The sequence below is a fragment of the Canis lupus genome, chromosome 33, assembly GCF_003254725.2.
Source record: "Canis lupus dingo isolate Sandy chromosome 33, ASM325472v2, whole genome shotgun sequence".
Lineage (NCBI taxonomy): Eukaryota > Metazoa > Chordata > Mammalia > Carnivora > Canidae > Canis > Canis lupus.
The window spans coordinates 13,984,286-13,997,458 of record NC_064275.1 but is presented as its reverse complement, the minus strand read 5'-3'; the positions used below and the strand labels follow the sequence as shown (position 1 = coordinate 13,997,458).

The 13,173-nt window shown below is 32.5% G+C and overlaps 1 protein-coding gene across 1 annotated transcript in view; it reads left to right on the top strand.

The window, feature by feature from the left end:
• The window catches only part of CIP2A (cellular inhibitor of PP2A), a 34,659-nt gene extending 33,589 nt beyond the window's left edge, over positions 1-1,070 (top strand). Inside the window, exon 21 of the mRNA XM_025478303.3 lies at positions 696-1,070. Within this exon, the coding sequence (XP_025334088.1) occupies positions 696-866 (171 nt within the window). The 3' untranslated portion in view covers positions 867-1,070. The remainder of the gene's footprint in view (positions 1-695) is intronic.
• The last annotated feature ends 12,103 nt before the right edge of the window (positions 1,071-13,173 follow it).

Below are 13,173 nucleotides of genomic sequence, written 5' to 3'. Positions count from 1 at the left end.
GTGAAGAACTTTATAATTTACAGAGGACTCTAAAACAGTTTTCTTAATCTTCTCTTTGACAAATATATTAATAAATAAGTATCAATAAATGTTTTCAACCTACAAATGAAACTGAGTCTTGAGTTACTTTCTGAGGGTCTGTCACAAAGCTAAGTGCAACAGTAGACTTACACAGTATTCTGAATCTAAGTCCACTGTGGCTCATTCCACATTTTATCATGGTTGTTTGTGTGTGGTAGCTATGAATAGCATTTTCTGCCCCATCTGCTACCAGGAAGGTGAGAACACACCAGGATTAAATGACCACTTCAACAACTCTAGAGCACAAGTGACAGAAGAGGTGTAAAATTTAATGCTGCATTTACTGATTTCCTGCTTCTGCTTTGATGTAGTCATCTTAATAATGATTCTAAGTTGTAATGTGTAGTGTTTTCTGCAAAATTTAGCTGCTAATTTGACTAAAAAGACTGAATTGTCTTTCCAATTTGTATTATATTTTTTAATAATTACTTAACCTTACCATATAATTTAATTAACAAAAATATAATACATATTTGTAATGTGTCTTTTGACATGGTTGTTTTACAAATGAAAAATAGGACATCTTTAGATATCTGTGAAGGGAAGACATGCTAAGTTTGTTTTCCTCAACTCATTTTCCCTCCCTTCTCCTCCCCCACGTCCCCAATTCCTAGGCTTCCTCCCTAGAGGTTCAGAAGGCCCAATTAGAAGGTCGATTGGAAGAGAAAGAGTCGCTGGTGAAACTTCAGCAAGAGGAGTTGAACAAACACTCTCATATGATAGCAATGATCCACAGCTTAAGTGGAGGAAAAATAAGTCCAGAAACTGTGAATCTCAGTATATAGACATTGTGTATTTATCTTCCAGGGGAGGTGTGGTAGGGAAGGTAATTTGTGACTCCGGAACAATAGCCAATTATTATCTAATTATTAATTTAGTAAAGAACCTGATCTGATAAATATTTTTATTTGGTCTTAAAAGTTTTACTTCTTGTTTCTGGCTTTTATTGCTTAAAGCTTCTTTGGTTCTTCTATTAGAATGTTCTTCTTGACTGCCATTATTGTTTTTCTAAGGTTTTTCTCTTTTTCTTGATTGTTTTCCACTTCTGCATTTTAATTTATTCTCATTTGTGATTAGATTTTAAAATCAAACTTTCTTGATATAACCTCCTAGAGATTAAGAAATTGAAAATACAATTATTAGTATAAAAGAAGGCATGGCATTGCCAGAGAAGTTTTTCTCTAAATAACAAAAAAGAAAATTCACTAAACTTAAAATAATTGTATTATTGCATTTAAGATGCAGTCAGATTTATGGTATTAGTTCTAAATTTGAAAAAAATGCAATGAATAGAGAAATAATATGAAAAAATAGAAAATATCTGATGTGTTGAATACATTGTCACATCTTAAAAAGCTATTTGTAGAATTATTGAGTAGCTTTAGTGTTTTACTCTTTTTAAAATATACCATGTTGATCTGCCCATATCATTTCCAATCCATTATGAATTTCTTTTGATTTATACAAGGATAATTTGGATTCCGCCCTTGCTACATAGTGAGACATTTATGATTTGTTGATTCTAATGTGAATTGCATTTAATTTCTTTCATTTAAATAGTTTTTAATTTGGCCGTTTAATTTTAAGGCATAGGTTAAATATCCTTGTTCATGTATCTCTTTAATACAAGAGAATTTTTCAGTACTCTTCATTTGTTTTTTGTTGTTGTTATATTTTATTTATTAATGAGAGAGAGAGAGAGGCAGAGGGAGAAACAGGCTCCATGCAGGGAGCCCAATGCGGGACTCAATCCCAATACTCCAGGATCACACACTGGGCCAAAGGCAAATGCTCAACCACTGAGCCACCCAGGTGCCCCAGTACTCTTCATTTGAATCAAATGTTGTAAATAGTGTTTAAGAATAGTTTTTGTATCCATATTTTAGTTGGTTTTATTGCTATAGTTTCCAACCATTAATTTTGCTTGATGTTTTCTTCCCTGTTTATATCTTCATGTGACTTAAGTGAATTTAGATTTACTTCTATTTTTCAATTATAGTATATCTGAATTTATGTTTAGAAGTTAAATATATTTTCATAATTTGCTAATTACATTAAGTATCAGACTATCATAGTTTTACATACTTGAATACATGTATAGTTCTGCAAATTTTTTTTTTTTTTAAAGTCAGGTTTTTGGGTTTTTTTTTAATATTTTATATTTATTTATATAGTTACACAGAGAGAGAGAGAGAGAGAGAGGCAGAGGCATAGGCAGAGGGAGAAGCAGGCTCCATGCACTGGGAGCCCGATGTGGGATTCGATCCCGGGTCTCCAGGATCACGCCCTAGGCCAAAGGCAGGCGCTAAACCGCTGCGCCACCCAGGGATCCCTAGTTCTGCAAATTTTTTAAAAAAGCATTGTACAGAGTAACACATTTTAGGTTGCTACTTGTTCTATAAGGGGTACATTCTTTTTCTCTTGAAATTGCAGGGATTTTCATTTTTATATGAAAACAATGTTTAAATGGATAGAGATGACTGAAGAACAAAAGGCTCTGTAAAGTAAAAAATTTCCGTAAAATAAATAAATGAACCAAAAGCTCTAAGGAAAATCAAACTATCTTTACAGTTTAGACACTTTCGAGACACTGAGCCTAGCCCAGTGCTGCCCAATAGAACTTTTTGTAATGTTGGAAATGTTCTATATACTGTCCAGTATCATAGTCTTTAGCCACATGTGATTTTTAAGCACTTAAAATATGGCTAGTGCAACTGAAGAATTTAGATTTTCATTGCCATTCTGCTGGACAGTGCAGACCTAGTCCATTCTTGCAAGAATGCATTTATTTAAGGTACTCAATTTGCCTATTCTGAAAGACCCATATAGACAGAGACTCCATATATTTTTTAGCAATCTTTTTTTTAATACAACAGTTTTAATTGTTGTATTGAAGTCAGTCCTGATGTCTCTAAAGAGAAAAATAATTTAGCTTTAAAGGTGAGTACTAATCATCCTCTTCATTTCTTCTGTTTATCCTAGTCTTTCTGTCTCTTACAGCCTCTTTCATATTGTTTCTATTTTTCTTAACCTTAGTACTTTGAGCACTTTTTTTTTTGCTATTTAGGTCTCTGTACCTCAGATTAAAATAACAAGGGGTATGTGTGTGTGGGGGGGCATATTTTCTTTCTTTAAAACAAATGATTTCCATGTGTCCATGTGTGCATAACCATTTTCTAACAGAGAAAGTAGAACTAAATAAATGCATCATTGTCCTAAAATTGTTCAGATTCTCTAAAAATTTTGCTATGAAGAGTTTGTCCAAGTGTATATTAGCACAGTTCCTTTTGCCATTTACATTTGCCACTTGAGTAGACATGGACTACTCTTAAAATTTGGCTGATTGAAGTTTATACTAAACTGTCTATTTAATGTCAGGGCAAAAACAACTACTTGTTAAAACTTAATGCTGTGTTTTGGGGGGAAATTATCAGATTAATGTCCTTTCAGGGCAAAAACAACTACTTGTTAAAACTTAATGCTGTGTTTTGGGGGGAAATTATCAGATTAGTGTCCTTTTAGTTGTATTTATTTGTTATAAGGCTACTTATTTATGTGAAGGATATAATGAGACTTTGTCTTGAGTTAGGATTCTTAGTTAAATGAGAATGTTCGACTTTCAACTTCCACCTGAAGCTCATTCACATATGTTAAGGTACCTCTAATCAAGGGATATTCCTTAAAACAACCTTTAATTTGATTCTTTTCCTCTTTTCAGATAGTTACAAATTGTGTTTACAGCCTTGCTTCTGATTTATCTACTGATGAACCAAACACATGCCCTGTACAAAGTAATTAACTTTGTAGGAGTCAATAAGCATTTCTGTAAATGGCCAGATAGTAAATATTTCAGTCTTTATGAGTCATAGAGTCTCTCTTACAACTATTCAATTCTGCAACTGTAGCAAGAAAGCAGCCATAGATAGTATATATACATAAATAGGCATGGTTGTGTTGTAATAAAACTTTATTTACAAAAAGTCAAGCCTTTACTATTGGGTGCTATATCTTACTGATTAATTAGCCCTTTTATCATTAAGAAATGTGTCTCTCTGTCTTTGGTAAACTTTGTCTTGAGGTCTGTTTTATTTGATATGAATAGAGCCACTCCAGCCATTTTATGTTTTATGCTGGCCTGGTATATATTCTTCTATCCATTTACTTTTAACCTGTGTTGTTAGATTAAAAAACAAAGACCGAAGTTTTATATATATCTTAGCAATTAAGTCCTTAACTTTCACAGTCCATTTGGAGTTAATATTGTACTACTTAGTATAAAATGTAGAAACCCTACAATTGTGTTGGCCCTTTTACCTTCTCATCCCTTATGCTACAGCTGACACATATATCTATCTATAGATAATAAAACCCCAAAACAATGTTATAACTTTTGCTGTAAACAATTATATGGAAATAATCTGGCTCTCAACATCATAATATATTTACCTATTTACTCACAACAATACAACAATACACACAAGTAGTATCTTCCTTATAACACTATTTTTCTCTTTTGAAATAATAAGTACTTGTAAGGAGATACTGGAAATACAAGGTTTCTTCCACTTTTGACCCACTAGTTTCAGCATCCATGGATAATCCTTGCTTGAATTAGTTGTTACTCTGATGGTTGCCACCTTTTTTTTTTAATGGAAGAAAACAGAACATTTTGCTAACATTATGATAATACTGGGATTAGTAAACAAAATTACGTCTATTACATCATTGACCAAACATAGTATTTATAGTTTTACAGTTAATAGAATATGTACTTTTTTGTATACATATTCTCACAAGCCAAGAATATGAGATTTGCTTTCTGTAGCTTAAGAAAATAATAAGTGTGTTGAGCATATGGAATATTTTTTCCAACCACAGGGTGGTTTGAATCTTATTTTCCTTCCCAAACCCCCTAATTTGAGAATTGCTCACTTGCGTTGGCCCTCTGAATGATCACCAGTAAATATTAAACACATTTTACCCATAATGATAAATAAGTCTCTTGGATTAAGAAACCAACTGTATATTTTCAGCATTCACTGAATTTGCATTCAAGATAATTAATTTTTAAAAATGAACAAATAAAAATATGCCTTTCAAAGCCAGAGTTTATTTCTTAGAACATGAATAATTAACCTCTTACGTACTTGAAATTGTATGAGAGGAATACATTTAGAGGAAACAAAAAATTAAAAATTCAGGGGTTTCTTTGAATCTGCAAATTACTTTGAAATCTTAAAAAATCTTACTCTGTTCAGCATTTTGTAGCTAATTGACTTTCTTCCTGTCATGCAAAGACTGAAGCTTGTTTTGTTTATGCTTGTGTTCATCTAAACATTTCAAAAATACCCTAAGAAAACTTAATTATCACCATGAATGAGAGGTATCCTAATTACCAGAAACCAGCTTCTTCACATTATAATACAAATAGCCCATCATAAAGGTCATTAGATGTGAGAAGTAACTTTCTTACCAACTAAATACACATTTTTAGTTAGCTTAATTCCCCAAGGACCCAGTGTTTATATGTTCTTGGGATCTCCAAAAAAAAAGGATAATCCTAGGATATACAGCAAAGGGCTTTTTAAGTATGATCTAGCAAGTGCTGCATAAGAAAGTGACATTTTCAAAGTCAATAGAGTAGGTTGGGTTACAGTTTCATTATATTATTAAAAACTAATTTTCCACTAAGTAGCTGGGCATTTGGCAGGGATTTAGTAGTGAACATGATTCTCCCTCTCCATTACATTATCTACACTATTCCAAGAATTCATCTCACTAATCTCAAAGAGCCAAAAGATACAATGTATTAGAGTAGCCTTATACTTTTCTCAAACTTCAAATAAAAGGATTTATGATTAGCCCTAGGAAAAGACAACACTTCATGTTCAATTAGGCAGTGTTTTCGTTTACCCACAAATAAAGGCTAGTATTAACTACTACACACTAATTTGTACAAAACCCACAGTTAATCAGAGCATGTTAGAGCTGAAAGGATTCTTAAGAAACAGTAAACCGTGTGTTTCAAAAAGATTTAAACTTTATATTTTCAGAAAAGCCCACTGATTCAAACACATACTGATCAAAGTATGTGATTAAAAAATAAACATGGATTGTGGTCAGTTTCACATCTAGAAATTTATCTTAAGGGTGTGCACTAAGATTTAGGATGTGCATTACAACACTTTATTGTACCACAAAATTCAAAACAACCCACGTATACAGTGTAAAATATCTTCATTAAAATAACAGCCTTTTTAAAAAATATATTGGAATATATGGGCACGTAAAGATCCCTGGTGTGTTATGTAGAAAAAGCATGAAATCAAACTATTTGTAAGCAATGATTCACATACCTGCATATCTTTAAGATATATAGGTGTGTATAAATATGCAATACATAAATATAAATGGGTAAACAGTGGTTGTCTTTGAATAAATTGTCTGATTCCGGTTTTTAAATCCTAAAATTTGTAACTAAATGTTACTTTTAAATTTTTGAAATTGTTTTAAAACATGAGTTTTGTAACCACATCAAAATTTAACTTCTGGCTTTACTTAAGTAAAGTTTCATCTGTAAGATGAAGATAATGCAGACTTTATAGATGTTATTCTTAAATTTTTCTTAGAAATACAAAATAAGAGGGCACCTGGATGGCTCAGTTGGTTAAGCCTCCAACTCTTGGTTTCAGCTCAGGTCATGATCTCAGGATAGTGAGATCCGAGCCCTGCATGGAGTCCACACCTTAGCACAGAGTCTGCATGGAATTCTCTTCTACCTCTCCCTGTGCCCCTCCCCCCCACTCATGTGCTATAAAAAATAAATAAAATCTTAAATACAAAATAAAGCTGATGGCTTTTAGCAGTTTCTTAGTGAATGTTTTTCTCCCTTTGGGGAGGGAAATAGGGTACCAACCTTTATTTCCTTTATCCCTGGTTTCTGATTTTTCCTCATCAAACCTGTGACTAATTGTAGAAAGTAAAATTAACAGTAAAGATTCTGCATTTTCTAGGGTAGTACAGGGTAGCAAGGTTAGGACAAGGAGTTAAATAAATCTTCAAAGTATTCTAGGGTGACATTGACCAAAGCTAGTCTAGGTTGTCCTTTTACCTAATTTATTTCTATGAAAATAGCTATTCTCAGCAGTGTTAAGTAAACATTTTTCTCTTTGAAAGAGACATTTTCATAACTTTAACTCTGCCTTCTCGGGTGTCATAGCCTTTTCCAACTGATGAATATACCTACAGAATTCATTAAGAAATTGTACAGTATTTTCTTCTTTAATTTCCTGGAAGAGATTGAGGAAAGGGCACAGTTGAGAAGTTTGCCAAATTTTAATAACAAAATAGTATGTCTAAGACTTGGATGCTTTTATATTCTTAAGTCTTTTGACAGATTTATGGGCGCTAAGAGCAAACAGGCTTTAAAAAGATACTTGGCTGCTTAAGCCACCACATATTTATAAAAGCTTCACTTATTTTCCACTTAATATAAATTAGAGTTTTCCTAGTCCATGTTAATATTTCTATTTAGAAACGTCATTTTTATATCAGCCCCTTAAAAAGTCCAAAAATACTAGGGCCATGTATCCCAAAGTAAAGATTTATGCATGTGTTTGCAGAAATAAAATTGAAGCAGTTATAAGAGCAAGGAATAAGAATATCGGAAATTTGTAGAGAATTTGAGAAGAGAGAGAACATAGTTAAAGATGCTGGAGCCTGGCTTTGTAAAAACACTTTCAGAAAATAAGCAAGGTCACCCTGAACTATTAGAGTTGCATTTCATGTGAATACCCTGGAGATTAGACTAATTGGAGCTATGTCTGGAATTGCTGCTATCTTTGAACTACTAATCTAAATAAGAGACTTGAGTTGTTGGTGATGTGGATTGATCCAAGTAGTAAAATGTCTCAGTAATGATACAATATTAACCAAATGTATTTATGTCCCTTTTCATCTGTGGGCAATAGTAACCCCTTAATTTTAACAACTGTAAGTGGAATTCTCTACTTAGGAATGAGGTCAGGGTAAGGAATAGATTATATAAGCACATGATTATGAAATTCAGAATTTAAGAAAAGATACATGGACTTCCAGTTTCTACTCTCACAAGCAAATCACTTGGAAATTGTTTCTCCCAACCTCACAATAAGAAAAAAAGCTGAACAAACTAAAAATGACTATTCAGATTCATCAGAGAGAATTGAGATCACAGGACTAACCACTACCTCAGAAACTGGAGAGACATGTGAATCCAGAGAATGCATATCAACTTATCTGAAGCACAGGCATGGTAAGAACACTTAAATAGTAACTTTGATGAATTGCTAGAGGCTTACGTGAACTAGTTTGAGGATTAATCACTAGGAACACCCATACTTTCATAGTGTCTTTCCTGAATTTTACCTTTGGGAGCCTCCTCAGCTTCTAGTGAAGATCAGAGAAAACTGCTCTTTGGCTGGGGAGAAAGAAAGTAATCCTTTTGAAACTTGCCTGGAGCATTGATTCTCCATAACCCAACAAAGGCTTACTCAATAAAGAAAAGCTCTGGAGCCTTTTCAGACTAGGAAAGAAAACTACCCAACTCCAGTCCATTCAAACCTTCAAGGCTCAACTAAGGGAGAAAAATTTCTGAGAAGTATTTGTTAAGATTACCACCCTGAGGTACAGGCCCACTGGATGAAAATGGTTATCACTACTGAGCCTATGAATATGAAAAGGATAATAAGGGAATATTATGAACATCTCTATGTCCACAAATATGATAACTCAGATGAAATAGACCAATTTCTTGAAAGACACAAGCCTCTAATACACCAGGGGACAGGGATAATCTGAATAGGACTATATTAAATTAAGTCGATAATTACTAACCTTCCAAAACAAAGCATCAGGCCAAGATAGTTTTACTGATGAACTCTACCAATCAATTCTCATTCTAGGAGGTCATCGTTGCTCTAATACCAAAACCAGACATTACAACAAAGCTGCAGACAATAGCTCATGGACATAGATAAAAGAATTGTCAAAAGTTGAATTGTTGAAAGTTGAATTCAACAATGTATAAAAAGAAGTATAAACCATAACCATGTGTGATTTTAGAAACTATTACCTCCATACAATGGAATATTCAGCAATAAAAAGAAATGAGCTGTCAAGCCATGAATAGGCATGGGGGACACTTAAGTGCATATTGCTAAATGAAAAAAGCCAGTCTGAAAAATCTACACACTCTATGATTCCAATTATATGGCATTGTGGAAAAGTAAAAACTATCACAACAGTAAAAATGGTTACCAGGGGGCAGTGGGAAGCATGGGTAGCAGGAGCGTTGGATAAACAAGTGGAGCACAGGACACTTTTAGGGCAACAAAACTATTTTGTATGATACTGTAATGGTGGGTACATGGCACTTGTTTGTCAAAATCCATGGAACTCTGCAACATAGTGAACCTTAATGTAAACCAGGCACTATGGTTAATGTATCATTTTGGTGTGTTAATTGCCAGGGAGTGGGGTGAGTATATGGAATTCTATTTGCTTAATTGTTCTCTAAATCTGAAATGATACTAACTTAAAAAAATAAAAAGCCTTTAAAAAAAAAATACTTGGTGATATTATTACCTCTTTTACCCCTCTCTCTTAGCCACCTAGTTCCCTTCCACAGGATCATTGACTTGTTACCAGTTTTTATGTAGCCTTAAAGAGATGTGCAATACATACAAACATTCATATGCATATATTACTTTTTTGGTGGGTTACAGAAATGAAAGCATTCCATACATACTTTCTATACCTTTCCTTTCTCACCACATGATGCCTAGGAAAGTGTTCTAGTGTTCTCATTATTGTGTTAGATTTTTCATGGCTGCCACACATGTAGAAAGGACTTATTTTCTATTTCTTTTTTTGTTAACTAATCCCTTTCCATTTTTTTCTCTTGGGTTATCCATCTTTTACTTATTGGATTGCAGGTAGTACTTTATTAAGTAAAATTTCCAATTGTGATAAAAGTTGCAAGTATCTTTCCCAGTTATTTTACTGATTTTTTACTTTATGGTGTACAGATCTTCCTCAACTTAGGATAAGGTTATGTCCCAATAAATCCATTGTAAACTGAAACTATCTGAGTTGAAAATGCATTTAATACACCTAACCTACTAAAACTGGATAGCTTAGCTGAACCTACCTTAAACTTGCTGAGAACACTTATGTTAGCCTACAGTTGGGCAAAATCATCTAACACAAAGTCTATTTTACGATAAAGTCTTGAATACCTCATCTAATTTATTATATACTGTCCTGAAAGTGAAAAACGAAATGATTGTACGTGTGTCGGTTGTCTACCATAGCTGACTGGGAGCTGTGGCTCGCTGCTGCTGCCCAGCATTGCAAGAATATTGTACCTCACATCAGGCTCCTGGGTAAAGATAAAAATTTGAAGAATGATTTTTACTGAGTGTAATTCTCTTTTGCACCATCATAAAATCAAAAAATAACTTTAAGTTGAACCTTTGTAAATTGGAGACTGTATTTTTTTGTATGAAGAATTCATTTTAAATTTTTTATCTTCCATAATTTGTGTTATTGTACCTTGATGATATTTTAATATTTCATAGAACTGGTCTTTCATTGTTTTTTATTTGAGAATTTCCTGAATGTATTTATTTGTTCATTAATTTTTTTCATATTATTTTAGATTCATCTAGTGAAATGACACTTTCATTTGATTAATGTTAGACTAACAGATTAGAGAGAATTGACATCTCTACATTGTTAAGTCATATTTTCTAAAACATAATATTCCTCTCATGGGTTCAAGGCTTTTATGATCTTCAATAATATTTTGTTCGTATATAGTTTTTGTATGTCATTAAGTTTTGACTTCTGTCATCTTTTTATTTTCTGACTAAAAAAACATGTATACACAGAAGCCATTGATTTCTATAAAGCAGTTTTACATTTTGTACCCAAACCAATAATGAATTTACTTTTAAAAATCACCTAAAAGCTACTAAAAATAATATCAAGCCATTTATATCATCTGTAAGTAAGAAAAACTATATCCTTATTTTCAAGTTTTAAATCATAAATTTATTTCTCTTATCCAGGTCAATTTTTAAAAATATGGTGGTAAAGAACTTCTTTGTTCATTCCTGCCTTAAATGGAAATGCATCTAGTATATGCCTGTTAAGCATGATGCTACCTTTTGATTTAAGATACATATGTTTTAATGTGCTAGTTAGGCATTTCTGTTTTATTCAGAATTTATCAAAACAAATACAAAATTTATTATATTTTTTGCCATGTATGAAACATAATGTGACTTTTCCTCTCTTTTTATGTATTAATATATATCAATCAGTATGAGCTAGTTTATACTGTAGTAATCAATAACCTTAAATTCTCAGTAGCTTTAAACAACATGGTTTTATTTCTTGCTCATGCTACACATCAGAGGAGCTACCTGTCTTCCGTACCCCCAAACCCAGGCTTATAGAGCAGCCATCATCTGGAGCATTGAGAGTCTCAATGCTAAGAGGAAAATGAAGCCACTGACTTTTAAACCCTCCACACATTACTTTAGTTCTCACTTTATTGACCAATGCAAATTATATCACCACATGGAACTACAACAATAGAGTAGAATCAATATATAATGAAATATATTAATATATTCTTTAATTTTCATGGTCCTTAAATTCCTGAAATAAACAGAACTTAGAAAATTTTAAATGGGTTAATGGGCTGTGTTAGGTGACATTTTATTTAGAATTTTTGCAATAACAGTCAAAGTGAGATGGTTTCAGTTTGTGTGTGTGTTCATGCATGCTAACTTTGTCAAGGTTTGGTATCATTATTCTAGCTAAAAAAAAAAAAAAAATTAAGAATATGGGGACACCTGGCTGGCTCAGTAGAGGATGTGACTCTCAGTCTCGGGGTCATGAGTTCGAGCCCCACATTGGGTGTAGAGATTACTTTAATAAAAGTAAAAGAGTACTTTACTGATTTTCTTATGTTCCTGTATAATTTAACAGGAGTGTTTTGTTCCTCAAATGTTTAATAAAATTGACCTGTGAAACCATCTAAGCATGGTGCTTTATTTTATTTTACTTTTTTTTTTTTTTTGGAGGGGAAAGGGTTAGTGCCATATAGGCTTTCTATATTTCTTCCATATTAATTGGTTCAGAATTGTTTTTCTCTCTATTCTGAATTCTAATAATTTATTTCTATTAAAAATATTTATTTTAATTCCAGGCAGGTCTTCAATTATTTTGCATACATTTGAACAGAGAAGAATTTTGGTATGCTTTTGGTTTCCTCTGCATCTATAATTATCTTTTCCTATTTTATGTATTTAATCTATTACTTTTTATTCTGCTTTAGATCAACCAGAAGTTTATTAGTCTATTTCAAAGAACCAGGTCTTGGATGTGTTTATTCTATCATTTTTTATTAATATGTAATTTCTTATTAAGAAATTTTTAATTCTGAAAAAATATAGACACATGTAGAAGGATGCACAAAACATAACACCGGTGAATAACTACCCAAGGTGAAAGTCTGCCTCCTGGCCCTTCTCAATCTCTGTCCTTCCATCCTCCTCCAGGGAAACTACCATAGTGCTAACACCATAGTTGTTTTACTTGGTTTTAAACTTTATATATATAAAAAGAGTCACCAAGTATGTATCCATTTGTATCTTTCTTCTTTTACTCAACTTTGTGAGATTTGAAATTTTTTTCATGTGTACATTTGTTCTTATATTAAAACACAGTTGATTTTTATATATTAACCTTGTATCCAGCCAGCTTGCTAAAATTACTTACAATTGATTCATCCACACTTGAATTTTTATATACTTCTCAACTGGGAAAAAAAAAATGACAGTTTTCTTTCTTCCCAGTCCTTGTACTTTTTATTTCTCTCTGTCATTTTGTTGTCCTTTGTCAATTTATTTATTTTTAAGACTTCTAATAAAATGTTGCTTTGAATGGACATTTTTTTATCTCTTCCAATCTTAAAGGGTATAATGTTAACATTTCACCATTAAAGTATAGTTGGTGTAACTGGTCTTCTTTGTTTGTTTT